General features: G+C 43.7%; 1 protein-coding gene across 1 annotated transcript in view; it reads right to left on the minus strand.

The window, feature by feature from the left end:
* MTMR7 (myotubularin related protein 7) overlaps positions 1-26,826 on the minus strand; it is a 94,170-nt gene that overhangs the window by 22,872 nt on the left and 44,472 nt on the right. Inside the window, exons 4-7 of the mRNA XM_074304826.1 lie at positions 16,765-16,922; positions 9,521-9,649; positions 8,257-8,391; positions 2,971-3,103 (exon numbers count right to left, since the gene is read on the minus strand). Of these exons, the coding sequence (XP_074160927.1) occupies positions 2,971-3,103; positions 8,257-8,391; positions 9,521-9,649; positions 16,765-16,922 (555 nt within the window). The remainder of the gene's footprint in view (positions 1-2,970; positions 3,104-8,256; positions 8,392-9,520; positions 9,650-16,764; positions 16,923-26,826) is intronic.

Consider the following 26,826-nt stretch of genomic DNA (forward strand, 5'->3'; position numbering starts at 1 on the left):
ATGGGGTTTTTCCCCTCATAATTATTAGTTCCATTAAAGGAATATGGAAAATCCCCTAAAGGCAATCTAGCACACTCTCTCTTCCCCATTTAATTATGGACCCAAATCCTTATCTATTCATGTAGTTCATCCCAGACAAGCATTCTGACATAAGTTCTGTGGCTGTCAGTCCAGCTGTGTTCATCATCTTCACCCATTTGTTTTTCCTGGATCTATAAATGATCAGAACTTTTGACCGGTGCAAGAGGCAATGAGCACAATCTCACCCATAAACATTTGGTGAATCTCATCAAAGACAATAATAGTAGTAATAATAGAAACCACAACTAGTATTTATTTAACACTTCAAGGTTTACAAAGTGCTGCACGTGTTAATTCATTTTAGTCTCACCACAACCCTGGGAGGTAAGTCTTATTATTATCCCCATTTTGCAGATGAGGAAACTGAGGCAGGCAGATACCCAGCTGGTATTAAAGCAAGATTTGAATTTGGATCTTCTGAGATCATACCCTGAGTTGACTTTATGGGGTGAGGCAGAGAGAGAGGGAGAAGCATTTTTTTTTAAAAGCATTTACACTGTGGTAAATACTAGGGATATAAATAAGAGTAAGTAGGATAGTCCCTACTTCAGGAGTCTTACATTTTACTTTTGAGGTGGGGAACATTTCACCTAAAGACCTGAAAAATCATTTGCTAAGACAACTACATGAAATAATGAGCTGAAAGCTTGAATTCTATGTTGATAATTTTGTATGGCTCATGAGAGAAATAATTCATTTTGGACCCTTTATTCTAATCAGTATTAATCACTTTGACAGAATCATATAGAAGTTCTGTTTATAAGCTGTGAGCTGCCGGTTCTAACTTCACTTGCTTAACTATAGGAAGTTAACTAAAGGCCCTCTGCCCTTGCTTTGCCCTGTGATGATGATCAAGCCTGGCTTGGGAGAGGTGACAACATAATGGAAATTCCCCCCAAATACTTTTTGTACTTCCAGACCAGTCCTTGGTCCAACAGGAGCAGATGACCATCTTATGACCACTTAGGTTACTGATTATGATGACTTGTACCATTTCCTCCTGTGCAAATTAAGAAGTCTGTCCATCTTATGTGGAGATATTTCTTACTTCACTCAACTTGTGACCCTGCTGACATATTATTTTGCTTATTCAATGGAATTATTCTGTATTTGTTACAGCTGTTCTAGAATGACTGGAGGGCCCTGGAAGGAGGAGGTATATCAAATCATGAGGAAGATCTGAGGTCCACTTCATTAGAAGGGCTCATGGATCCTTTAATAAACTGCCATCAACTCAGAACTCTCAGTCTCTCTTATTGTAGGTGAGATAATTTTAATCTCCACACTCACAAATATCCAAATGGTCCTTGGTGGAAAAAGGATCCCTCACCTTTGTTCTACATAAAAGAGTGTTGGAAAAAGGGGAGGAGGGGTACATGTGACCAAAGCAAAAATTTGTTATCTCTATATGTAACAGGAGATTTTGTAAGATATGTAAGCAGGAGGGAGAGAATACAGACTTGAAAATATAACAATTTAATTTTTAAAAAACCACATGAACTGATCCATCCATTCTGGAGAGTAATTTGGAACTGTGCCCAAAGGGCTATCAAACTGTGCATACTCTTTGATTCAGCAGTGTGTCTATTGGGTCTGTATCCCAGAGAGATCTTAAAGGAGGGAAAAGGACCTACATGTGCAAAAATATTTGTAACAGCCCTTTTTCTAGTGGCAAGGAACTGGAAACTGAGTAGATGCCCACTGGGTGGGAAATGGCTAGATAAGTTATGGCTATAAGTTATCTGAGTTATATAAGTTATATGGATGCAATGGAATATTTATGTTCCATAAGAAACAAGTTGATTTCTGAAAGGTCTGGAGGGACTGACATGAACTGATATTAAGTGAAATGAGTAGAACCAAGAGAACATTGTATACAGCAACAACAAGACTATGTGACGATCAGCTATGATGGGCTTGGCTCTTCTCAACAATGAAGTGATTCAGGACAATTCCAATAATCTTGTGATGGAGAGAGCCATTTACATTCAGAGAGAAAGCTATGGAGACTCAATATGGATCACAACACAGTATTTTCACCTTTTTTGTTGTTTTTATTGTTTTTTATTTTTTCTTTCTCATTTCCCCCCTTTTTGATCTGATTTTTCTTGTACAGATGATAAATGTGGAAGTGTTTGGAAGAAGTGCACGTGTTTAACCTATAATGGATTATCTAGTATCTATCTAGTGAAGGGGTAAGGGAGAGAGAAACAAAAATTTTCAAGGGTGCAAAATGCTGAAAACTATCTTTGCATATATTTTGAAAAATAAAGAACTTATTATTTAAAAAAAACCACGGAACTCTTAGAGATTATTGTTGAATCCTACAAATTGAGGGGGCATTGAGGGAAACAGAGGCTCAATGGGAACAAAGATGGGAGGGGGTTCATATTTTGGCTAACTCTGGGGCAGATTCAGAATGACATTACTAGGTTTCTACCAAACCTGAGAACCAGCAGTGGTAGCTAGAGCACAACCTCCAGGCCCATATTACACCTCCCAGTTCACCCCATCCATAATGCCATAATCCAAAAGCAATTGGTGCAAATTTGTGCAAGGACACAATGAAGAACTGGAAGGGACTGCAGAGGCTATCAAGTACCTCTCCCTGATTTTATAGATGAGGAAACGCATCTTTTCCAAACTTATACAACTAGTAATAAACAGAGCTGGGATCTGAACCAGTCCTCCAGCTCCGGGGCCACAGTTCTTTGCATTGCCCCGTGACACCTCCAAATTCCAAAACACAGAATTCACAGGAACATCTAGGGACAAGGCTAGGCGCTGCATCTCTGGACATCTCAGTCCTGGAGGATTTGGGGGCTGGCCTGCCTATGGCCAGCAGTGGGACCTCAGCTTGGGGACAGGAGGGGAGGTGGGCTCACTCACCTTCCAGCATTTTCTGCAGGCTGCTCCTCATGACGTGGATGTTCTCAATGCCGATGAACTGAAACTTGATGTTAGCATAATTATCCTCGTTCTCATAGCCCTTGCCTGCTGCGCGGTTGGCCATGGCGTTGAGCTGCAAGACAGAACAAGCCTGGTCACCCTCACTCAGGGGCAGCAGCACCCGGTGGGAGTCCCTGCATTTAGAGGCAGCCCTCCCCCTTGCACGAGTCCCCTCCTTCTGAAACTCCAGACCTTAACAATGCATATGTCTTATATATACACATAGGACTTGACCTATTGTCTTCCCCATCAGAGTGCGAGTTCCATCTTCTCAGTTCAATGTAAGGAAACCATATGGATAAATGGGCTGGCCCAGCTTCCCCCAGTCTTTCACACGGGAGCCGTTGAAATCTTTGGGGGCTTTTTTCTGAAAGCCGAGTCCTATTCCCCTCGGACAGGAAAGAGAGAGCGGAAAACCTCCATTGACTGGAGACAGTTGTGCCCGACGGTGATCCACAGTACCAGGAAGAACACTGGTGACTTGGAGAAGCCTTGGAGGGAGGTATGGACCATGGAGCTGGTGTTGGAAGGACTTTGAGTAGAGAGAGGGTGCCTCGGGACTCTTACGGACTTTGTTTCGGAGGTCAGAGGGTGCCGTGGTTGTGGGTGCCAGAAGCTGCATCTTCCCTCACCTGCTTCTCAAAGGATCATTCCTTGGGGTCAATAAATGGAAAAACTCCATTTCCCGCCTGCTTGACAAATTGTGCATAAGGCAATGCCATGTATCCCTCATATCCCCTAAGAGAAAAGATTGGGGGCCTAGAAACTTGGGGAGTGACATCAGACCAAATTCATCATCAAATGAAAGAAATGGACTGAAATGGACTGGAGTCCAGTCCTCCCTCTGGCCCGCCAGAAGGTGGCAGTATGTTACCTACCATTGGTCCGGTTGAGTAAGATGGGGATGCCTCAGGGGCTGGGCTCCCAGGATCTAAAGCCCGGAGGGGCCAACCCCGCACTGTCTTATCCATCCGGAGCTGGGAAGAATCCCAGGAGCTACCTAGTCCGACACCCAGATTTTACAGCTGAGGAAACAGACCCCAAGATCACATGGGTAGTAAGAGAAAAGGTGAGATTTGAACCTGACCAAGTCCTTGTATGCCAGAGCCAGATCTCTTCCCCCATCTTTGGGTTCCTAAGCTAAGATAGTCCTGGGGCAAAAATTGAAGAGATGCCCACTGAAAAAAAAGAAGGGGCTCATGATTTACGGTCCGCCTGGAGGTAATGTGGTCAGGGAAGTGGCCCCTTGCACGGGGTCTCGCCCTGCACGTATGGTGGCAACTCCCCTTTCTCACTTCCAAACCAAGGGCCTACTGTAATTCGTCCATCCTGCTCCCCAGGGAGGCCCAGAACTCCTTCTGGGCACATGGCATCCCCTTCCGAAGTGGCCAAAGCAGGAAAGCTGCTGTGGTGTCTCAGCCCCTAAGGAAGCTCCTTCTTTCCAATCTCGGTAGGATCCAGTCAAATCTGGCTAGTCCCCTCCATTCCCCATGAGGGGTTAGGGAGCTTTTATCAGCAATTGTCCCAGAGTTAGCCCAGGGCTGCCTCTAGGTACCACGTGTTAGGAGGGTAACCAGAGGTGAGAGGTCTGGAGACCACCTCCCTCTGTGAGGGGACAGACGACAATTAGAGAACAGTCAGGGGAACGTGAGACTCTCTTCAAGAGCTGGAGGGGAATTACTTGGAAGGAGTCCTGCTTGGAACCAGAGGGCAGGACAAGGAGCAGAGGGGAAAGGAGCCTCATGGTCTGATGTCCCAAAGGGGAAGGCGCAGCCCTGCTAAGTAGGATCTGAGGTCTTCCGGTGGCAGGGACATAACTTGTGCTTGTTGGGGATGTAGGACTCAGGACTTCAGCCAGTCTGTGGAGTAAGTACTTATGATACCCATTGTACAGATTAGGAAACTAAGACTGAGGATAGTCCCATGCCCCATGAATGCCCAGCAAAGTGTCAGAGGTGAAATCTAAGCTCAGGGGGACCAGCCCCCCCCCCCATCTGGCACATTCTCTAGGTGGCCAAGTCTGCATGCTTTCCTATCTGATCATATCCTCCAGGACAGTCTCGGGCACAAGTTACCATAAGAGGTTCAAAGAGCATGGAGTTTGTCTTTAAATCCATTGTTCAACCAAGACCTGCTGCACAAGACCTCCCAGAAAGGTCACGGTGACCCACAAGGCCGGCCCTTGAGAATTTATGATGTAACGAGGGAAAAGAAACACATCGACTCAGCCAGGAAGCTTCAGCTCAATAAGCACTTAGCACGTGCCCTCTGGGTGCCAGACCCTGTGCCAGTTACTGAGGCCACCAAGACAAAAATGAGCTTCATTCTGACCAAAGCAGACTGACATGCTGACTCTGGGGTCTGTGTTCGAATCCTTCTCTGATACTTATGGACTGTGTGACTCTGGGCAAGTCAGTGAACTTCCCGGACCTCAGTTTCCTGAGGAGAACATTGGTGTGGATGGTCCAAAAGAAGGTCACTTCTGGCTCTAGACTGAGGCTACTTTAAAAGGAGCCATATTCACAGCCACAAAGGTTCTAGGGGAACCAGATCCCTGAGTGGAGGGTCCTCGGAAGTGGCCGAGAGCCCCGTGCCCTCACTCAGGGACCTCCAGGCTGGCTCTGCCTTCTGGCACTTGTAGGCATCCCCCCGGGTGATGGTCAGCCTTGCTCCTGGAAGAGGAAGCCCCTTATAAAAGAGTTGCTCTGAGGAAGAAGTGGGGACCAAAGTCTGGTGAAGAACTCTCTAAACAGGGATTCCTCTAACTGAGGACGCTGCTGCTCACTAGCCTGCCAGATCTAGATCAGGAAGGAAATCAAAACGAGAAAACCATGGCCCAGACAAGAGAAGGGACTCGCTCAGGGTCACGTAGCCAGCCATTGCCAGTCCCAGGTCTGGGGCAGCTCCACTTACACTCCAGCTTTCCATGTTGCAATCGCTTTAACCCTGATCCTTTCACTGAATATTAAACCTGAAATGCAATTAATTTTCTTTCCATGGAGACCTAATGTATACGTACTGCTGCTCCACATGACAGACCAGTCCGACTCCCATTCCTTAATCTTCTCTGAGAAATGAGAAAGGTGGGGCACCAGAACTCAGGCTGGGGTCCTGGCAGGCTTGGCCCACTCTCCGCCCCACCCTGCATGCAGTCAGCATTTGGGTGTTCTCCTTCCAGAGACAAATGGAGACTGGTACCAGCAGCACGTCCTCACCCGCCCCGGCCAACCCAGATCCTTAGGAAGGAGAATCTGCAGGTGAGCTCTTTATATGGACTAAAGTCCCAGCAGCCTTTGAGGGCAAATGTGTGTGAGCAGAGAGGGAAGAAATGTGGGGAAAGAGGAAGAGAGGGGAAGAAAAGCAGATGGAGAAAAGACAAGAAGGAAGAGAGAAGGAAAGGAGGAGGGGGAGAGAAGGAGCAAGAAAGAGAGATAGAAAGAAGAGGGAGAAAGAAGGGGGAGAAGGATGAGGGTATATAGAAGAGGGAACAGAAAAGGAGGAGGGAGGGGAGGGGAACAGAGAAAGGACAAGAAGGAGAGAGGGAAAGGAGGAGGGGGAGAGAGATGGGAAGAGAGAGGGAGAGAAAGGGGGAGGAAGGATGGGGGGTAGATAGAGGAGGGAGGGGGAAGAGAAGGAGAGAGAAAGCTGGGGGGGGGGAACAAAAGGTCAAGGGCACAGTTTTTTGGCTCCTTAATGGCCTAGTGTCAGAATTGTTATCTATCACTGAGAAGAAATAATCCAGAAGCTAAAAATACTCCCCCAAACTGTGCCTCCTGATCAGCTAAATCTGGGATTGGCCCAGCTCTGTCTGTCATGGCATTTCCTTGAAGGTTTCCACAGTGGAGAGCAGCCCTGAGTCCTGGCCCCTCACTAGCTGCTGTGCTGTGCTCAACAAGAACCAAGGCTGAAAAACTGCCTCAAGCCAGGATGGAGCTACCCAGCACCCAGGGGTGGTCAGAACGTCCTTTCTCTTTCTGTCTCTCTGCATCTCTCTGGCTCTGAAAGAGCAGCAACCCCTGGAACAGTGCAGAGCCTGGGGGTGGGCAGACCTGGAAAGACCAAAGCTTGTCAGAGACAGAGCAGAGAGGCAGGATTCAGGAGCCCAAGAACGGAGTCCCGAGGGTCGACAGACGGCTGGTTTTCTCACACCAGTCTCCTATAGGAGGCTGGTGCTCAATGTCAGACGCTGGTTACGTATCTTCTGCAGAATCTCTCTTCCTAACTCAGAAGATATGAGAAGAATTACATAGGAGGGCCCTTAACATCACTCCCACCCCTATTTCAAAGAGGTAGAAAAGAGAGGGGACTTGCTCACTGCCACACACTTAGCAGGTCCCCTTGCCACTGAGCCAATGGGCAATGTCCTCATCTGTCCTTTCTTGGGGGAGAGGGGTGCTGTTAGCCTTGATTCATAGGGAGAGCTCCCCCTGCCAACTGTCCCCACTTCTGCCCCAAGACCTTTGGCCCCTAAGACCCCATATCAAGGCAACCCTGGGAAATATCACTCCATCCATTCACTCCATCCATCCATCTATCCATTTATCCAGCTATTCATCTATCCATTTATTTATCTTGCTATTCATCCATCATCAATCTACCCCTCTATCCACCTATTTATTCATCCATCCATCCATCCATCCATCAATCCATTTATCTATCATCTATCTCTCAACTTATCCATCCATCCATCTAAACCATCTATCATCTACCAAACCATTCATCCATCCAATGGGCTTTTCAAACCAAACATGTATTCTGTGCCTACTGTGTATCAGCTATGCCCGGTGCTGGGATTACAAAGAAGGGCTCAGAGTTGGAATCGTTGAGCCTCTGGTCACCAGACGTTGCCCACTAGCTGAATAATGGCTCCACTTGAACCCCACATTTTACAAAGGAAGTAACTGAGGCTGAGGAGACACAGACCTACCCATGGTAATAAATATGAGGAGCAGGATTTGGACCTTGATCCTGAGCCTTGCTGCTGCACAAAGACTTTGTGTCAGAGGGTAATGTCTTGTTCTGGCTACAGCAGCTGGTGATGGCCAGCTCCCTCCAGAGTGGAGGGCTGCTCTTGTGGGCAGCAGGGGCCCCATCTAGGAAGTCACAGGTCCTGAAGAGCTGAAGAGCAGAACCCCAAGGATCCTCCTGGGGCTGGACCACCCAGACCCCCCCCATCTCGAGGGACAGTCACCCAGTAGATGCCCTTCTTGGGGGCCTTGACCTCACCTTAGGCCGTGTGTCCACAACGTACATAAAGTCACTCCCAGGGTTGGCTCTTCGAATTGCCTGCAGCATCTGCTCATCCTCAAGACAGCGGGCACTGAAGCCAGACAAAGGCTGGCTGCTCCGGCAGATGGAGGCCTGGGGGAGGCAACAGAAACTGCTTGCTGAGGCTAGGCCATGGACCCCAAGGGCCTCTGGGCACCGTACGAGCCACATACTCTGTACCTGAGTTACCACTTCCAAGCATCAAGGAGAACATTAGTGTCGGGTTAATGGATTCTGAGAGGGGACACTCACTGGTTCATGTCTGAGGTCTGATATACATTCAGTCACAGTGCAGTTCAGCAGATGGGAAATACATCCACCCAGGGGTGGAAAGGGGTTAGCCCTCCACAGGTCTAGGTGGGATGGGACTACCAAGTATTGGGGTCAACTATTTGAAAACTGAAGGAGTGTGTTTCTTCTGAGTGACCTCAGGAGGCTATACATTTATTCTGAGGTCACTGCCATCCTGGACAATGACTCTGGATTTCCCTGCCAGAATGCCACTGTAGAGCGCTCCCTCCATCTCCATCTCCTTACTTCATGGTGACTTATGGCTTCATTCAACATTCTACATCAGGGAATAAACAGCCCATCCAAGCTGGAAGGGATTCTGGAGAGCATTCGGTCTATCTGAACAAAGTCAACAAGCCTTTATTGAGCACTTATTATATACTAGGCATCGTGCCAAGAGTATTTTGGGAAAAAATTGAGCCAGAAGACAAGATGGCAAAGGATTTGTCCAGGGAGATGTAATTTGCAAGTGGCAAAGCCTGCCCTTGAACCCAGATCTCCAGGCTTGGTCCTCCCTTGAACAGAGGCCCCTTGAGGCTTAGGAACTTTCAGTTCATTTCTACCAATTAGACCAACTTTCCACAGATACCAAATTAGTCATTGTGACCCTTCTCACAGAAACACACTGCTTCTCTGCAGGATGGCTCCAGCAGCACTTTGGGGACATGTTCCTGGTCTCCCAAGGGGCCTGGGAATGAGGACCACAGGCTCTCATCTGAGCCCAGTGACTAATGGTGTGCAGGGGCTCATCACTGCAGCTCAGATACAAAGCATCAGGACACACACCGAAGGCGGCGGGGCCAGGGTCCTGTGCCAGAGCAGGGCAGGACAAAGCTGCTGATCAGAATGACCTTTCCCAATAGGGAAGACATAGAGACCCAGGTCACAGCAGACCAAGAAGAAGAAAGTGTAGAACTCAAGATTCACTCACATTGGTGTCTTTACAGTAATAAGACAAGGCAGGGAACCGCCGGCGGCTTCGGAACTTGGAGCTACCCACGATGATATGTGCGGTGGCTGACCTGGGGACATAGACGTCAGTGGGATACGAGTCACAGACCTGTCCAACAGAATACAAGGGAGGCTTTAGAAAATCCACTGGAATATCTGTGCATTTAGACCCAAGCACTAGGTTTCCTGGATTTCTAAGTTTTGAGTCCAAGGAGAGAGTGGTGCTGGGGGAGAAGGAAGAAAGTAAGAGGGGAAAGAGAGAGAGAGAGACAGTGAGAGAGACAGAGACAGAGAAACAGAGAGAGAAAAGAAGCAGAGAGAGACAGAGACAGAGAGAGATATATATAGAGAGACACACACAGAGAAAGAGACAAAGATAGAGAAACAGAGAGGAGGAAAGAGAAAAAAAAGGAGGAGGAGGAGGAGGAGAAAGAGTAAGAGAAGGAGAAAAAGTGGGAGGAAGAAGAGGAAAAGAAGAAAGAGGAAAAGTATAGGAAGAAGGTGAAGGAAAAGAAAGAGAAGGAGGAAGAAGAAGAGGAAAGGGGGAAGGGAGAAAAGGGAATCAGGGAGGAAGAGAGAGGAGGGAAAGGGAAAGAACCTAGCCTGATTAATGGACCTATATCACATGACTTCAGAAGAACATACCAAAAAGTTTAGGTGATGATCCCACAAGACATTCCTTTTTTTTTTTTTTTAAATAATTATTATAGCTTTTTATTTAGCAGATATATGCATGAGTAATTTTACAGCATTGACAATTGCCAAAGCTTTTGCTCCAATTTTTCCACTCCTTTCCCCCATCCCCTCGCTCAGATGGCAGGTTGACCAATACATATTAAATATGTTAAAGTATAAGTTAAATACAATATATGTATACATAAGACTTATTATTCCAAGGCAATTTCTTCACCAAGGAATTTTTGGATTCTAGTACTGGGCAGGACCTCAGAGGTCATGTAGCCCAAGCCCCTCATTTGACAGATGGGGAAATTGATGCTCAAGAAGTTTAAGGGACTTGCTACAAGTCACACAGAATTCTGCTGTGTCCTCATAATGGTGAGGTGGTTCCTTGTCTATCATCAGAAAAGGTTTAGTAGCATACAACAAATTCTTTCTCCAGAGTGGTCAGTTTATCCCAGGATCCTCCTTGGCTGCTTCACCTTGGAGTGTAGATTTGAGGTGGGCAGATTTCAAAGGGTTCAGAAGGAGGAGAGTTAAGACTGTGAAGTCTAAAATCCTAAAGAAGATACTAATCCCTGAGGCTAATGGGAGGAATGGGAAACTCCTGAGAAGGAAACTGAATAAACTTTGCAAACTGGGTCAGTGAATGGGGAAAGAGGATTGTTCTAAATTGCTCAATGTAGATACAGGGAATTCACCAACCAATCTGATTTTGAAATTTTTATCAATACCTTTAGTTTTTATATCAACAATGCCTCCCAATATATTCCCCCTACCTCTTCTCAAAGAGCTATCCCTTATTTAAAAAAAAAGAAAGGAAAAAGAAACAATTAATCAAAAGTAACCAACTCATCAACCAATTTATACATAGACTTTTTCCTCCATCTCTGCCAAGAAAGAAGGGAGTTGCATGTTCATGTTTCTCATTCAGAGCCAATCTGGGCTATTCTAATTATATAACATTCATCTGTGATTCTTTTTTTCCAGTTGCTGATCTTTCCATTTATATTGTTGTAGTCCTCTATGTTATGTTTTTTTTCACTTTACTTTCCATTATTCCTTTAAGACTTCCAATGTTTCCCTGGATTTTTAATTCATTATTTTTCAGAGTACAGCCGCATCCCCTAGCAGGCATACACAAAAAAAAGTCTTAGCCATTCTCCAATCAGTGGACATCTACTTGTAATTAGAAAAGATGCTCATGTATAGATCTAGATCTAGATATAGTTATACACTTTGGCATATATAGGGTTTTTATTTTTATCTTTAACTTTCTAGGTTATATACTTAGCCAAAAGATATTGGGATCAAAGGATCTAGATGGGTTAGTCCCTTTCTTAACACAATTCCTAAATGCTTTCCAGAATGACTAGACCAATTCATGGTTCCATCAACAAGTATTAATGTCCCTGCTAATTTTAACTCCTCAAACCTTGATTATTCTCAGTTTTGTCTCTTTGCCAAGATGCTGGGTATGAGGTGAAACGTCCAAATTATTCTGATGAGCATTCTTCTTAATATTAAAGATTTTGTGCATCTTTCATACAGTTATTCATAGTTTGTTCACAATCTTTGCATATTCATTTTGAAATGGCTCTTAGTCTTATGAATTTGGGTTAATGTCCCTATCTTGGATAGCAGACTTTTATCAAAGATATTTGAGACATTTGCAGCTTCTTTTTTTTATCTTAATTGCACTGATTTTTAGTTGTGTAAAAATATTACAATTCCAAGTAGTTATATTTAACTGTTAAATAAATCCGTGTGATTGTTTCTATCTCTTGTTTAGTTAGGAGCACTCCATTTATCTGTAGTTATAAAAGGTAGCTGAGCTGGTTCTTCTAATTTTTTAATGTTCTCACTTGGAGTCCAAAGTTCATTTTGAGCTAATTGTGATAGAAGATTTCTTTTCCAGTTTTCCCAACAGCTCTTGTAAAACAAGAAATTCTTCCACAAGTACTATTTTGAACACTGACTTATTTCAATTTAGATTTTTAAAAAAGATATGTACAAAAGATGGAAACAAAGGTAGTACCAGAAGATGCATGTAAAAGCAAGGTATGGTCCTATCTGGCTAAAGACATAAAAGGGAAGACTAAGTTGGATCTTAGAAGCAGGAGTGTGCTGTTGTTAAATGTTTAGTAACCGCCTCTCTGGGAGGATCAGAACTCGGCACAATTTTAGATTTAATTTGCATAATTAAATTTGGTCCATCACCTTCTTAAGTCTAGATAATCAATAAAACAATCAAGCCCTGATTTTTAGGGTTTACCAATTTCAGAGGTATAAATGCTCACCTGAATTTTAATAGGTGCTGATATGAGCTGACTGCAGCACAGCCCTGCTTGGGAGGAAACTAAGAATAGCTGAAAGACTGTGGGTTATTTTTAAGCTTTAGTGTGGAAAAAAAAAGGGGAGGGGGTGAAAGAAAAGACAGGATCCACCTCATGTGAATGGGAAGCTATCAGAGAAGAGATGGCGGAGTCGGTAAGTTCTTTTTGTCTTTTTGCTTGTTTTCTCTACCGAAGAAAATGATCTTTAGCCTGAAGAGGATAGAACAGAATTGGTGGAAGGGGAGCTGAAACCCAAGGTAACTAGGGAAAGACTCCAAGTTATTGAGCCCGGAGTTACTATAGCCCGAGTACTGGAAGGACTGGAGGATGTTACTGCTAAACTAGACAGAGATTTGGAAAGATAATGAAGAGAATGACATAGGGCTAGAGAAGGGCAAGTTTTCTCTTGATTTTCAAAAAATAATAAAAAAAAAAGAATGGAGAACAAAGGCTACAAAATATAATCTAGTGAGCTTGACTTTTGTTCCTGGCAAAATTCAAGCATGCATTATTTTAGAATATTTATTTAGAAAAGGAAGCAGTGATCACAAAAAAGCCGTCAGGTTTCAGCAAGAACAGCAGTGCCAGTTAACATTATTTCATTTTTCTGACAACTTACTATCTGGTAGATCAGGAAACTATGTTGCTATTCTATTCCTAGATAGTAGCAGAGTCCCTGATACAGTCTTCACGTAATATTTGTGTAAATATAGATACAAAAATATAGGCAGATAACAGTATAATTAGCTGAATCTGAAACTAGTGAATATTCAAATTCCTAATGCATACATAAATGATGTTAGAGGAACTTGAAAAGAGGTCTCCTATGGAGGGTCTTAGTGATCTAAGATGGACCCTTTATTTATTTATTTATTTATTCATTTATTTATTTATTTATTTATTTATTTACTTTAAAATTTTCATCATTGTCTTAGCTATAGACAAGCTTACTAAATTAGCTGTGTTGGAGGCAGTTTTGTTTTTGTTTTTGTTTTTTTTTTACAAGGTTTTGGCAGATTAGGTCACTTAGATAATGAGATGAAGCTGAAATAGAAAAAAGAAAGATAGTCAAACTCTGGTTTGAAAAAATCGACTTCAGAAGTATAAGAAGGGAGAAGATCTGAGGAAACTATGATCAATATGCAAATGAATCATCAGCATCACCATTCATTCATTAATTCATTGTAATAACAGCTGGTCTATAGCTGCACTGAACCCGGAGTCAAGAAGACCCGAGTTTAAATTTGGCCTCAGATACTTGCTAGCTATGTGACCCTGGGCAAGTCACTTAATCCTGTTTGCTTCACTAGCTCAGTTGTAAAATGAGCTAGAAAAGAAAATGTCAAATCACTTAATATCTCTGCAAGAGTTGGAGATGACTGAGACAACTGAACAATAACAATAAATATAGCACTTGAAGGTTTGCAAAGCACTTTACATGTGTTTACATCTCATTTGATCTTTACAATAACCCTGCAAGGTAGGTGCCATTATTATTCCCATTTTATAGATGAGAAAACTGAGTCTGACAAAGGTTAAAAGGTTTGTCATGGTCACATAGTTAGAAAGGGCTTGAGGCTGGATTTTAACTCAGCTCTTCCGGACTGCAATTCCAGTGTTCTGTCTACTGAGTCACCCCCCTCCCTCTTACTCCTGAACACATATCCCAAAAAAATCAAAAGCAAGAAATAAAGTTCCTAGACGTACCAGGAGATTTATAGCAGCATCTGTTAGGGTAGGAAAGTTTGTGCCCATCATTTGGGGAATGGTTGACAGATTGTGGTGGATGCAGGAAATGAATGTTATTGTATTGCCAGGAATGATGACTATGAGGAATTCAGAGAAACACTAGAAGTCTTCTCTGAATGGATAAAGATCAAAAAAAAAAAAAAATCCATGGGCATCAATCCAGGTCATATGAGAATCAATAGAGAGGACTGGAGAGATTTTTCCTAGAGAAGAGAAGAGAAGCCTTGTGGGGGACATGACTACTATCTGTTATGGGAGTTCTGTGAGATGGGGAAGGGGTGAGATTTATTCTACTTGGTCCCAGAACCAGGAGCAGTGATGGAGCAGTATCCACGAGGCTCACTTGGGCTGGATGTCAACATAAATCTCCTCACACTGAGCGCTGTCCAAAAATGAGAAGGGCTGCTTGGAAGAATGGTGGGCTCCCAGTCCTTGGACATCTTCAAGCACTGGATGACTGCTTGTCGAGGACGTAAGAGTTGGGGGGGGTATTCTGGATTATGGGCGGATGAGCTAGTCTCTGTAAACCGTTCCAATGATTAACTTCTATGATTCTATGAAAGTAGAACCAGGAAAGCAATGTACCCACTGACAAGGGAAAGCCAGCACTAACTCAGCTGAGCTCCAGTGAAGCATAATGACTGGGCTCCAGAGGATGCCCACTGAGGCACACATTCCTATTTCTGGTATGGAGGCAGGAGAAAATGGCTGAGGAATATGGCATTCCCCCTCAGAAGGGACAGCTATACCATCTGCTTTTGCACCCCTGTGTTCCTCTATTACAAGGAAGGGTTTTACTGGGACTGGCTGTACTGCCAAGATTAAAAGGAAAATAATAAGCCAACAGGAGCAAATCCTGGTTTATTCACCAATAAGATTTCCTTCTCTCTGGTACCATTCAAAGGCACTGATTTTAGACAGCACTCTTTAATAAACAGGCAACTGGGAAATGAGCTTTGAATTAACTGGGTCTCACTCATGACTGCCAGATTATTATAATTCATGGATCCAGGTACATCTTTACTCTGCTTTAAAGCCAAGAAATTGCCTTCTGTTTACTGAAGGAAATCCAAAGTCTTCAGGATGGCATTGAAAGCCTATTTTTCAGACCTTCCATGCTACTCCTGCCAATCACCCAAATTCCTTCTATCCTGTAAATATGCCGTATACTTTCTTTTTTAAAAATCATATTATCTAATAAAGCATTTTTTATTTTATACTTTATTTTTTAAATTAATTTTATAATTATAACTTTTTTTTGACAGTACATATGCATGGGTAATTTTTTTTACAACATTATCCCTTGCATTCCCTTCTGTTCTGAATTTTCCCCTCCTTCCCTCCATCCTCTCCCCTAGATGGCAGGCACTCCCATACATGTTAAATGTGTTAATAAAGTATTTATCACAATTAGAAACACCAAAAGGACTGCAGTGAGAAGTGTCAGTACCTTCCCAGTGGATGACTCTAGGCTCCTACCTCTAGAAATGAGTTCTTAGAAAGCTCCCATGTTTCCATGCTTTTGAATAGTTACATCTGGATTTACATTCAATATTGAATATCTGCCACAAGTTCCATAAAAGTGAGGACCAAACCTTGGGTCTTTTGGTTTCTAGAGAAACTCCCCATTTAGTTTTTTAAAATTATTTTTCTTAAAATACATTTATTATTTATTTTTAACATTCATTTAAAAATTTTTGAGTCCTAAATTCTCTCCCTCTCTACCCTACCCACTGAAAAGGCAAGCAATGTGATATCAATTACACATGTGAAATCACATAAAACATCTTTCCATATTAGCCATGCTGCACAAAAAAAACAAGAAAAATAAAGAATAAAAAAATGATGCTTTGCTCTGCACTCAGATGCCATCAGTTCTCTCTCTGGAGCTATATAACATTTTTAATCAACTTCCTATTGAAGTTAAAAGCAAACTTGAGCTGGCTGTTACCATAAGAAGGTATAGAAAGAAGATTTTGTCCCAGAATCTCCAAGCTGAAAAGCACCTGGAAATCATCAGATTTAAATACTTCCTTTTTTTGAGAAGGGGGATGAAGTGGAGCAGGGACATGGGAGTGAGTTTTTATTGTTGCTGCTACTCAAGATCTCAAAGCAGAGGCTGGTGAAAGTCCAGGTCTCTTTCCTAACTTCTAATGACATGTTTTTTCTCTAGGAGCCCCTACATCTTCAATCTTTTTAAAAGATTGGAGATCGTCTCTACATGAGGGAAGGGGCAGGAATAAGCCTTTTTATAGCACTTATTAAGGGCAGAAGAATACTGACCATCCAGGAATTGGGTGAGCTTCCTAACAAGTGGCCCACAGCTTTCCCCAAAAAAGTCTGGTTTAAGAAGGAGCAGAGGGGAGGTGTGCTCAGAAAGCTGGGGGAGGGCTTCGTAAGCCCTGTCATGCAGGTCTCTAAGGAGTCCTGTCCTCATCTGCCCATTGCCCACTGCACTCACCCGGTAGTCTCTGTTGACATCACTGAGGTGCCAGCAGCTGTTGGGGATACCCATGCGTTTGTACTCCTCACGGAGATCCACCAGCTTCCAGCCTTGCTCCCGTTCTTCCTTGTCCAGCTTGGGGTTGAAGGAGAAACAGAACAGCTCTTCATATTTCACTGAAAGACAAAGGTCAAAATGTGTTGAGATCCAGGCACCCAAGATGCTCCAGGTCCAGCACCCACCAGGATGCTCTTTTTGTTCTAGTAATGCTTATGAAGGGCTTCCTTCCCCCCTGTTCCTTCTTCCCTTCCCCCTCCTGCTCCAGACCCTGTGAGAACCATATTTATAGCAGCCCTCTTTGGGATAACTCCCTTCTTTCATGACTGATGCATAAACATAAATAAATACAGACAGCCTCCAGAGTGCTAGGCCCTCTTCAGGCATCCCATTGTTCCATGTCTTGCAAACAGCTTTCGTTCCCCACCAACCTTAATGCTATTGATCACAATAAGATGAACACATCTCCTCTTCAGCCCTTTCTGAGATCCATGTTCTTCCCTTCCATTCTGCTCCACCATGGTCCTCTCTTCCTTTCTGTTCCACCATGGTCCTCTCTTCCTTTCTGCTCCACCATGGTCCTCTCTTCCTTTCTGTTCCACCATGGTCCTCCCTTTCTTTCTGCCTCACCATGTTCTTCCCTTCCTTTCTGCTCCATCTTAACTTAAATGGAAGAGAACTTGGGGTTCCCCTCCCTCACTCTCAGCGTCAGTACATGGCCCTCAGCAGCTAGTCATGCCTACCCCCACTTTCATCCCAGGGACTGATCCTCAGGCCTCCTTTCTTCCTAGAGAGACACACAAATCCTGCTTATGAGAATCTTCTGAGATGCTCCCTAACCACGATATCCTTCTGCCCTTTTCACAGGAAGCATCCCTAGCTAAAGGAGGAAATTCTATTTAGACCAGCACCTGCTGATTTTGGCTAAAGATCATTGTCCAATTGAACTAGAAAACCATTTACTGGATGCAGAAAAGTCTGCACAGAAACAAAGAGAAAGAAAGGAGGTGGAATGGTCCTGTTCTAGCAGAATGGTAACAATGATCTTCCAGGAGTCTTGATTTCAAAGGAAAAAACATGAATCATGGGGGTCTAGGCTTAGAGCTGTAAAGGACCTCAGAGACCACCTATTTTAACTCCCCAATTTTGAGTGCATTTTAACAAGATTTCATAAAAGGGATATGCCCAGAAAAGCAGGTTCTAATTTTTTGTCTCCCATATATATGTTTCATATATATGGGTCCTATATATGTTTGCACATTTTCTCCTCTAGTGATTATATGCTCCTTGAGGGCAGGGACTCTCTATTGCCTTTTTTTTTTAATAGCTCTTGTCTTTAGCACAAATCCCAACAGAGCATGTCCTGGCAGCCTGTACTCGAGTGGGAAAGGTTTGAGGACAAGCCTGGAGTCTTGACTGTGTATCTGAAGTTCCAAGAACGGCCAGGCCAAGATCAGAGAGCCACAATCTCAGGCCTCTGCAGTTCATGAAAACCAGAGATCAGGATCCCCACGTTCACGTAAGTTAAATCAGGAGCCCTAGCAGGTTCCATGGAAAGCAAGCCTGGCCAGTCCTTACCCCCTGGCAGCCTAGGAAGCCCATTGACATTGGTGCCTTATACATTTCACTATTTGGATCCATGGACTTGCCTAGAATGGGAAGGTGGACCTTTGAGTCCAGGAGAAGAAAGTTATATGAGTTAATTTATGAGAGCCCAAGGATCATGCAATTACAAAACATATAATTATTAATTACATAGTATTCAGATGTAATTATAAAATAAATATATAACTATATGTAATTATAACATATTATAAATTATTGGTTGTATATTTTATTATATAATTATTAATTATATATAATTAACCATAATAGGAGGGTAATATGTATTTTGCTCCACCAAGTGGATACAATTCTTTAGCTACTAACCAAGTGACTGATTACCTCAGAGATTATCTGATGCAGCCGGATTTCCTGGGATGCATGCACTAACAGGCTTCTCTTTATTTTGCTCCTGATTATCTGCTACATTCATATCCCTCCCTCCTTCCCTCCCCTCTCTGTCCTTTGATTCTTCCTTCCCTTCCTCTCCTCTCTCCCTTCTTCCTTCCCTCCCTCCTTCTTTCTCTCTCTTTTCCCTCCTTCCCCTCTCTTTTTCTTTCTCTCTCCATCTCTCCCCCCCTCTGTCTCTCTCTGTGTGTATCTCTGTCTCTGTCTCTCTCTCTCTCTCTCTCTCTCTCTCTCTCTCTCTCTCTCTCTCTCTCTCTCTCTCTCCCTGTTTCTCCCTCTCTCTGTCTCCTTGTCTCCCTCTGTCTCTCTGTCTGTCTGTTTGTATCTCTTTCCCCCTCTCCCCCATCTCTGTCTCTTCTCTTCTCTCTCTCTCTCTCTCTGTCTGTCTCTTCTCTTCTCTTCTCTCTCTCTCTCTCTCTCTCTCTCTCTCTCTCTCTCTCTCTCTCTCTCTCTCTCTCTCTCTCTCACACACACACACACACACACACACACACACACACACACACACTCCCTCCTTTTCTCTCTCATAACTACTAATCAGATGCCTCCCCCCAAGAAATGGATCGTCCTTTAGTATAGGCTCAGCTCCACAAAACTCTGCATAGAATGGCATTCACCAGAAGAACCAAATGGAATAATTATAAGATATGAACTTTACATGTGAAGATTATTATTTAATAATGAATCAACTATGACAGAAAGTAGTATTTCCAGAACAGTAGATAGTTAAATCTTCAACCAGTTACAGCATCAGCCAATGAAAAATCACACAGGTAGAAGCAGAATTTTGTCCTCAGGGCTTCCCATTTGGCCATCCTGCCTTCCTGGCAGGGCCTAGTAGACAATACTTTAAAAAACAAAACACAACTTTCTACTTTGGAAGATCTTAGAACATTAAAAGAAATTAGAAAATTGCTGCTTCTTTTTTTTTTTTTTTTAATCAGAGCCTGGACCCCATCTTAAATCAGCCTTAAAATCTCCTAAAACAATTACAATCATTACTGATTTGGAGCCATACACAAGTATGAATTGACTATTGAACAATGATTATGACTGGTAGTGTCTTCAGACTGAATATCTGAAACAATTGCAGAGGCAAACTTCACTGTTACTACTCTTATTGTACACATCTTATTCCTATCATGTCTTGATCACCAACATGTGTGGTTCAGCAAGGAATGCAACTGTGACTTACGGAACAAAATCTGGGACCCCAGAAGGAAGTTTGAGCCTCAACTGTATCATTCCTATGAGCCCACATTCTGTGACTCTACTGCTCTCCTCCCATAAATAATTCTGGCCCTTTAGAAAAATATATTTTGTGCTGCATTCCTTTAGATAGTCCTCAGCTTTGTGGCCCCCAGAAGGTCTTGACACCTTAGCTACCATTTGGAATTTAGTTCCATTCACAAAGTTCCATTCTTTGTCCCCTCCTATACAAATGGTGGATGTTTATGTAGCTTCTCTCTGATCCTAAGACAGATAGCAGTGTGCAAAAGCTGAGTCTTTTTGATTCCAAATCTATTCCAAACGGTTTCTCTAAGCTTTAAAGTCATGAAATCTTTGTGGCAATGGGATGTGTGACCTTCTGGGCCTCAGTTTCCTAATCTGAAAAATGAGGAACTCAGCCTAGGAAAATTTTGAGGTCCCTTCTAGCTTTGGATCTATGTTGTACATATTATTAAAACATTCAGACAAAGAAATTGAGGAGTGAAAAGACATGCTTGAGGTCAAATGGAAGGGTGAATGGATGTATATTCAATTGTCACCAAAATGACAAGGTATTTTTACTCCAAGTCTCCTCCAGTCTTGTTTAAGAAGTCATAAGAGGCTGGCCCAGGCCCAGGAAATGTCTCCACTCCTTTGGATTCCATCCAAGGATTAACCATCTTGAACAGATGTTACCTCCCTCACTTTCCTCTCCCCCAAAATTTATGCAAAGTTTCATTAGTGGGGAATGCAGGGTACAACCCATGAAAACTGTAACTCATGATCAAGGAAGAGGGAAACATGCGATGTGAAGATCTACAATAGTTCTCAAATGCCTCAAGGAAGATTATGAAAAGTAAAAAGGGACATACCAGACTTTAAAAAAACAAAACAAAACAAAAAATCAAACATGGGGAATTCTCAAAGATTCTGATCCAGCTGGGAAAATGTTGTAAAGGAGAAACAAGGAACTTTGGGAAAACCTTAAGGGGCCATGCAAGGCTTAGTCAGCATCCATAATGAGTTATTCTTGGAGCCAATTAGGAGGAGCTGAGGGAGATAAATAAATAATGGAGGGGTCCAGGGATAGGACTGGTGGGGGTCTAAAGACTCAGGTCATGTACAAGGCTCACTGCCCTGCAGGCCAAAAACCAACAAGCCATGCAGAGAGAGTAATTTCCATCAGAGTTGTCAGAAACTAGAAGTCAAGGGACTAAGAAGTGAGGGACAGGGGAGGATCATGGATGGAGATAGCTCTTTGTACAAGTCTAACCAGACAGAGAAACTTAGAGATGGCAGGGTCCAGGGAAATGGGGGAAAGGAACCAGCACATTGGGGAAGGGGAAACAATGTTGAATGGGGGATTGAAGGCCTTGGTGAGAAGGGCCACTTGGGCCTCAGAATCAGGAGAAAGCAGAAGAGAATGGGGGACCCCAGAGAGTGGGGGGAGGGAGGCAGCTGCCCTGTAAAGCCCTCACTAAAAATCCTCAGTAGAGCCAGAGCAAAGTCCACTGCTGGGAGCAGGCAATGACATGGATTTACCAGCTCTCTCTATGGGATGGAGGGAGGCTGGAGGTAGCCCATCTCAGTGTCCCAGCATTATCCCACTAACTACTTCACCCTCCTCACCCCATCCAAGCAAAGTCAGGCTTTTGTGTACCAGCCTCTGCTCCAGGACTATAATGCCATCTAATTCAAGTCAGCCCAGTTCTGGGGCCCAAGGAGATCCTTCGGGCTTCTGATTCTATCATTGAGAGTGTTCACCATCCCTCCTGACTGCCTCCTCAGCAAATCTGATGAGCTTGTCCTGTTTGCTCCTGTCCAAGTCATGGATAAAAGTGCTCAGTAATCCAGGGTCAAATGCAGATCCTGGGACCTCTTGCCACAGAGATCATCAAAGAAATAAAACTTCAGGAACATCTAATCCAACTCAGATGAGGAAACAGGCTAAGAGAAATTAAGTAGAGCATTTTGCCAAGGTCTCCAAGACTGTAAGTGTCAGAGGTGGGATTGGGATCCAAGTGTTCCCGACTACAAACACAGCCTTTTGGAATAAGCCAGGTGATGTGGTGGAGAGATCAACTGGGCCTGGAGAGGAAGACTCCGTTTCACGAGTTCCAATTCCAGTCTCAGACTGGACTTCCTAGGTTGGACAAGTCAGTTAATCCTGTGTACCTCAGTTTCCTCATGTGTAAAACAAGCTGGAAAAGGAAATGGCAAATAACTCTAGTATCTTTGCTGAAAAAACTGCAAATGGGGTCATGAATCATCAGACCAGACTGAACAACACTACTCTCAGCTTTGTTAGTTCCCGAGTCTAATGAGCACAAAATGCAGAAGTCACGACAGGACTACCTGGAAGGAGGGACGTACATTTGCTCCTGCTGAGGAAGGAATGCATGGGATGTATGTGATGGGGACTGGGCAATAGGGAGGCAGCCACCCAGCCAAGCATGGAGGGCAGGACCCCTCAGAGGCCCCAAAGGGGCAAACCCGGCTCCCCAGAGGCATCTTGACGGCCATGGGGCTGCTCTTTTCTTTTCTTTTTTTTTTTATAATTTAATTTTTATTTTATTTTATAATTATAACATTTTTTGACAGTACATATGCATGGGTAATTTTTTACAACATTATCCCTTGCACTTACTTCTTTTCAGATTTTTTCCCTTCCTCCCCCAACCCCCTCCCCCAGATGGCAGGCAGTCTTATATATGTTAAATATATTACAGTATATTCTAGATACAATATATGTGTGATAGAACCGAATTTTTTGTTGCACAGGAAGAATTGGATTCAGAAGGTAAAAATAACAGTTTACATTCATTTCCCAGTGTTCCTTTTCTGGATGTAGCTGGTTCTTTCCATCATTAATCAATTGGAATTGGATTAGGGGCTGCTCTTTTCACAAACCTTCAAGAGTTCCTCTCTGCCATTGAGGAAGGCACATGTTTCTAGGCTTCCCTCTATCTGAATCAGCCTGTTTATACAAGCTCCTCTCCTTCCTCTCTGAAGTCTTCCAGCACAACTAGACTGCTCTCTTCCCCTGTTCCTTTCCTCTATTCTTAGGTCAGTGTCTCGGTTCACCATCCCCCCATCTTTGCCCACTGAGATCCCTCCCATACCTCAAGGAAAATTCTTTCTTGTTCATCTATGACTCTTATATCTGATGGCCCATTCAATCTGCCTTTGGGATGGGATGCCAAGACGCTCAGTGGCTCAAGAAAGACTTGTTGGATTACCTGGCGAGAGGTATTTACTGAAAGGCAGGCAGGAGCAAGCAGAAAACAGCAGTCCCAGAGTCCACTCCCATCAGTCCGAGTGGCCATCCCAGGAGCCTGGGGGTATATTGGTCATCACCCCATTACTGAACCAACTCCAACAGAGAGCTATGTGGGAAAATACGTGACTTATTGCCTGGTCAGCATCACATAGGCCACGCCAGGGTTGAGAATCCTAGGTGGGGAGATGTGACGTTATATTTCCAGAGAATCACAGCCCATTTCTAATAAACAGAAAAAGTCCACACTTCAGGCAAGAGCTTCTGAGGATCACCCAGGCTGTGATCTGGATGTTTCAAAGGCGTCTTAGCTCCCCTTCTAACCCGCCCTTCTTCTAAACTTTCCTATTTTATAATAATAATCATAGCTAGCATAGTTAACAAAGCTTTTTATAAATGTCTGAGCCTTCCAACAATCCTGAGAAGTAAGCACTGCTATTACTCTTATAGATGAGGAAGCTGAGGCAGGTAGAAGATTTTTGCCCTCATTCAGTTAGGGCCTGAGGCAAGATTTGAACTCATTTCTTCCTGACTCCAGGCCCAGCACTCTATCCACTGCATCACCCAGGCATGCATTTTTATTAAGAGCAGCTCCATTCTCCCAGTCCCCCAGGTTCACAACCTTGAGATTGTTATTGCCAAATATTATTTGTTTTTAATATTAAAAACAAAAAAATCATATAGGTAATTTTACTTCTAAAACGAGTTAATGGCATGCAAGGAGATCAAGTCATTAGAAAAATTATTCCCTGAAAGAGTCTATGGAAGCCCTGGGAGTTCTTATTGGGAAAGAAGCATGCCATGTCACAGGGCTCTCTGGGCTCCCTCTTTCTGGCTGAGAGCTGATTTGGGGTTCTGTCAGAAAGCCAGACTTGTCCTCCCCTGTTCCACCACCATGTTGCCACTGACTAGTCTGTCTCAAGGAGCTGCCGTATTTAACAATGATCTGGCTTGATCCTTCTGTTCTGATCCCAACCATCACATCTGCTCCTGGATGATGGCACAGCTCAAGGCCATTGGCTCAGTGGACTCCTTGGCTCCTTCCTACACGCGTAACCTGATCAGATATGAATTCTCAGCGATTCTTTTTCAGATGAACTCCAAGGGGCTGTTTGCCTTTGTCAGTGCTTCTTTGTCTTTACCAGCTCCCCTTGGATCAGGAGTCAGCCTGTCTGCCCTCAATGATGGAGATCCTCAAGTGGTTTTTCCACTTAATCTTCTCTCCTTTCATATTCCCAGGATGAGGAACAAGCATTTTCAATGAATTTTTTTTTCAAATCAGCATCATCCTCTGTGTGCCAGGAAAAGGAAAAATAGTTTGGGACTCCAAGTTAGTCTTCTACTACCTGTTGCAAAGGTGCTTCATGAAAGCTTCATTTCCCCATCTTCCTCTTAGAAAAGCTTATTTCCAAAGCAACCAGTCCATCCATGTGTGCTTCCTTCACCACCAGATCTTCCAAATGGCCTTGGCCAGTGACCATAGCTCGTACAAGTTCCAAGTGGTGGTATCAGGTCTAGCACCTTTTTTGAAGAATACTTTTGGGGGGCAGCTAGGTGGTGCAGTGGATAGAGCACCAGCCCTGAAGTCAGGAGGACCTGAGTTCAAATCTGGTCTCAGATAATTCACATCCTAGCTATATGATCCTGGGCAAGTCACTCAAGCCCAATTGCTTTGGGGGAAAAAAAACTACATTTGAGGGACCAGAGGAAAAAAGCAATTATCAAATCCTACCAATTAATTCTAACTCCAAGACATCTTTTGGTTCTATCCCCTTCTCTCTACTTACACAGCCAGCATTCTAGTCCAAGCCCTCAGCAGCTCTCACCTGGATGATTGCTTCAGTCTCCTAAGTGGCCCTTGCTTCCAGACTCTCTTCTCCAACCACCTTGCATCAGATGCCAAGTTAATCTTCCCAAAGCACATTTGATCCCTCCTTCAAAAACCTTGTGGGCTCTGTACAGTTTTTAAGACAAACTCCCTCCTCCAACTACAGTCTTCCACAAGCTGGCTCCCATCTACTTTTGCAGCCTCATTGGCCACTATTCTCCTTTCCTATATACTCTCCATTCCTCCTTCTACTCTGCCCTCAGGGAGGGGACTCCACCCCAGGCACAAACAGCTTCATCTTTGTTATCTGGGTGGGAACAGTTCAGTTCCAAAACCCATTGAATTCAATTCAAATTTTAACCCTGGCTGAAACTAAGCCAGAAGCCAACCTGGGACTCTACCCACAAGCCCTCTATTATAAAAGAGCCAGACTAGAGCCTCTCTTTGCAGAGGTCCCAAACATGGCAGCCTTACGCCTGGCACCAAGGATCTCTACCCACTGGAACCCTGATTCCGGTGCCTTCTTATCTCTACCTTCAACTTTATTAACTAGACTTTACTTCCAAACCCCACATTAAACCTCTTTTATTAATCTAGGTTTTGGGGTCTGAAATTCCTTTACAGGGGACTTTTGAGCCGCTACTAGACCTCATTTAACTCTGTACCTTGCGCCGAATCCAAAGGGGTTACAGGGGAGCTCTATTTGACTCCCTGTACCCCAAAGCTGCCACTAGACCTCAATTAACCCTAATTTCATTTAGGTACTCCAATTCTAAACCTCATCAAGACCATCTCTAATTTCTCTGCATCTTTGAATTGGCAATGCCTTATACTTAGAATCCATTACCTCTTCCTCTCTGCTGGTTCTTTAAAGTCCTTAATTTTTTCAAATCTCAGGTCAATCACACACGAAGGCTTTATTGCTTCCCCTCCAACTGCCCTTTCTCCTTTCTATCTTGTACTTGGTTTTTTAAAAATTTATTTGCATTTATTTTCTTTATATTGACAGACAAGCATTGAACCACAGAGGTTTTTCTACAGGATATAGCATCTACATTGAACCTAAAAGAACCTAAAAGAAGCTAAGGATTTCAAAAGGCAGAGGGAATGGAAGGGCATTCTGGAAATGGGGACCCAACAGCTCTTACAGAAGTGGGAAGTGCAATGATGAGCTGAGGCAAGGAATGTAGTTTTCCCTGACCATGGCCAGCTATGGATCTTTCTTTCCCTACAACCATATTTATTAGGAAGACAGATCTAAGTTCAAATGAAGACTCTGTGATTTGGGGCAGATCTCTTAAGAAACTTTAAGATTTTAAATCCTAAGGACTGGAGAGGGCAAGTGAGAAGACCTGAGATTTCCTTGGTAGGAGGAAGTCCTAGGTGAGGAAATTCCCTCTCAATGCAAATCAGGACCTCATTTGCAATTTAAAATAAGAGAGAGTTTCCTGGTCCCCCAGAAGGGATAGGACTTGCCTAGGGTTACAAAACTAGTACACTGTAATGTTCAGAGATTAATCTGCCTTTTTTTGCATCCCCAACACTTAGCACACTGCCTGGAACATAGTAGTTAGCAGTGATCTTCAGTGGAATAGTTGTGTCAGGCTCTTCATGACTCCATTTTGGGTTTTCCAGGCAAAGACTGGTGCAGTTTGCCATTTCCTTTTCCATTGGATTAAGGCAAACAAGTTAAATGGCT

Source organism: Sminthopsis crassicaudata, chromosome 3, assembly GCF_048593235.1.
Source record: "Sminthopsis crassicaudata isolate SCR6 chromosome 3, ASM4859323v1, whole genome shotgun sequence".
Lineage (NCBI taxonomy): Eukaryota > Metazoa > Chordata > Mammalia > Dasyuromorphia > Dasyuridae > Sminthopsis > Sminthopsis crassicaudata.